The 2,588-nt window shown below is 40.0% G+C and overlaps 1 protein-coding gene across 1 annotated transcript in view; it reads left to right on the forward strand.

Annotated features, from left to right (window-relative positions):
• Window positions 1-2,588, forward strand: part of LOC122362747 (kinesin-like protein KIFC3) — a 25,755-nt gene that overhangs the window by 21,696 nt on the left and 1,471 nt on the right. Inside the window, exons 17-21 of the mRNA XM_043264308.1 lie at window positions 44-181; window positions 278-454; window positions 1,047-1,201; window positions 1,640-1,864; window positions 2,071-2,226. Of these exons, the coding sequence (XP_043120243.1) occupies window positions 44-181; window positions 278-454; window positions 1,047-1,201; window positions 1,640-1,864; window positions 2,071-2,226 (851 nt within the window). The remainder of the gene's footprint in view (window positions 1-43; window positions 182-277; window positions 455-1,046; window positions 1,202-1,639; window positions 1,865-2,070; window positions 2,227-2,588) is intronic.

Raw genomic sequence — 2,588 nt, forward strand, 5'->3', positions numbered from 1 at the left:
TATACAAAAATATATATACAAAAAGATCTCTTCTACATTTTAGGTATAATGTGTGTATCATGGCCTATGGCCAAACAGGCAGTGGAAAGACACACACAATGATTGGCTCTGAGGATCCTACAGCTGCAGTGCAGGACTCTCAACAGGGCATCATTCCAAAAGCAGCCAATGAGCTGTTCAAGTAAGCCTGGTCTCTCAGAGAGGAGTTTGTTCATAAAATCACTACATGTTTCACGCATCTAAAATATAGCAGCTTAAAGTCTGTCTGTGGTTCCAGGCTGATCTCTGAGAAGCCAGCGGACAGTCATACGGTGGAGATGTCAGTGGTGGAGGTCTATAATAATGAAGTTATGGACCTTCTGGCCAGAGATGAGGATGGGGTGACAGTTGGGGTAAAGAGAGAAGTCATCACCACCAGCACAGGCACCAGCGAGGTGCCCTGCCTAACATATGAGTGAGTTCCACATTTCAACTTATTGTATTTTAACTTGTTTTGCAAAATACAATGGTCAGTGCAAATATACTTATAAATAGTTATAAGTATATACTATAATAATAGTTATAAATATACTATAATAATCTAGTTATAAATGATTGTTTACTGCAGGGTTATTGTAGTTAAATACAACTAAAGCAAAAAAAACATATTTAGTATTAAAGTAACTAAAAGATAACATATAAAACATAAAACAAAATATATAAAAAATAATAAAATACCATACAGACAAAAATTGCCAAAAAAAATCATGAGAAAATTACAAAAATGTTATCTGAAATTAAAATGAAAATAAAAAACAACAACTAAATATTGCATGTTAATAAAAAAAATTCCAATTATACTAAAATAACACTTGTCATGTTCATAGTTTTGGTACTGTTTAGATATTTTTAGATGCATTAATGCTTGTGTGAATTTTAAGTTTACAATCAGCATTTATTTTTTAGTTTGACTTTTTTTCATTGTACTTTGAGCTTTTGCTGCATGCACACATGACAGTCACGGGTTTGCATGTGTTTGACTTGATTTGTGTGTGTGTGTGTGTCAGGTTGGTGCGGAGCTCTGCAGAGGTAATGCAGCTGATCAATTCTGTGTTAAAACTAAGATCTCACAGTCCCACCCTGGTGCACATGGACTCCTCCAGATCTCATTTCATCGTCACTCTCACCGTCACCTCCAAAAGCCCAGATGCACTGGCTCTAGGTATGAAATACAGTGTTTCTTCAAGACTTCCAGTTCCCAACTCATATGTTTTGAAGCTGTAATGTTTCCTCAAGCCATACGCTGCTATCTGCAGCACACACGGTTATGGCTGTTAAGTGAGACCAAGCATGTTATCTGAAGACACACACAAACAGTCATTCAAACAGCTCCATTTTCTCACACACCCACTGGATTAGTTATCTACACATACACACACTTAAGCACTTTCTTGCTACTTTGAAAAGAGAGCCCAATGCTTATTCGAAAGGTTTTTTTTAAGATAGCACTGAAAGACCTTTTAAAGGTTGCCATTGGATTCAGGTGCGTGGCATCACAAAGATATGGGCAGGAGACTCAGTATGGCCTATGTAGTCCCACCCTAAAGGTAAAAGAGCTAATCACCTTTTTAATGAAGTTGTAATTAATTGCATGTTGCAGCTCGTCGTCTGCAGAACGCCCGACAGGATGTCCAGCGGGTGTCTCAGAAGGAGTGGTGGAGCCCACGCTGCCGCAGGGCCGCTTCCTCACGCTCGTCTAGCCCCGCCTCCTCGCCGTGCCACTCCCCCTCCCACTCACCATGCCCCTCCCCCCGACCCAGCATCACACAGCCCCCCATCAAAACCAAGCTGCAGCTGGTGGACCTGGCTGGGAGCGAGTGCGTAGGTAAGAGGATGCAGTCTTGTGCTTCGTCTGACAAAGACATGGTAAAAAAAAGTTACTAATTGAGCCATTTTACAATCAAATAAAACACAATAACCATATTCAGTCATAAGGTTTATGGAGTGTGAAATCTCAGGTCAGATTTTAGTGCTGCAAGCCGATGAAGCTGTGAATAGTGTCCTAGCGCTGATGTTTTGGGATGTGTTTAGGGATGTCAGGTGTGACCGGTGCGGCTCTGTGGGAAAGCTCCTGTATAAACCGCAGTCTCTCTGCTTTGTCTGATGTTCTGGGAGCTCTGGCTGAAAGACGACCTCATGTACCCTACCGCAACAGCAAACTAACACATCTACTACAGGACGCCATAGGTGAGAGCAGATCTACTGTGAAACAGCACTACTTTACACGTGATTTTCTCAAAAATTCTATATTTCAATCTTCATCCATCCATCCAGACAATATGGATAAAGACAAGCAGTTTTGCCGGATAGATTTTTAATCCCTTAAAACAAAATAATATAAATTTAATAAAAATGTTAGATACATTTCCCATATCAAATTGGGGAAAACACATTAANCTACAGGACGCCATAGGTGAGAGCAGATCTACTGTGAAACAGCACTACTTTACACGTGATTTTCTCAAAAATTCTATATTTCAATCTTCATCCATCCATCCAGACAATATGGATAAAGACAAGCAGTTTTGCCGGATAGATTTTTAATCCCT

This window comes from Puntigrus tetrazona, chromosome 18 (genome assembly GCF_018831695.1).
Source record: "Puntigrus tetrazona isolate hp1 chromosome 18, ASM1883169v1, whole genome shotgun sequence".
NCBI classification, from domain to species: Eukaryota; Metazoa; Chordata; class Actinopteri; order Cypriniformes; family Cyprinidae; genus Puntigrus; species Puntigrus tetrazona.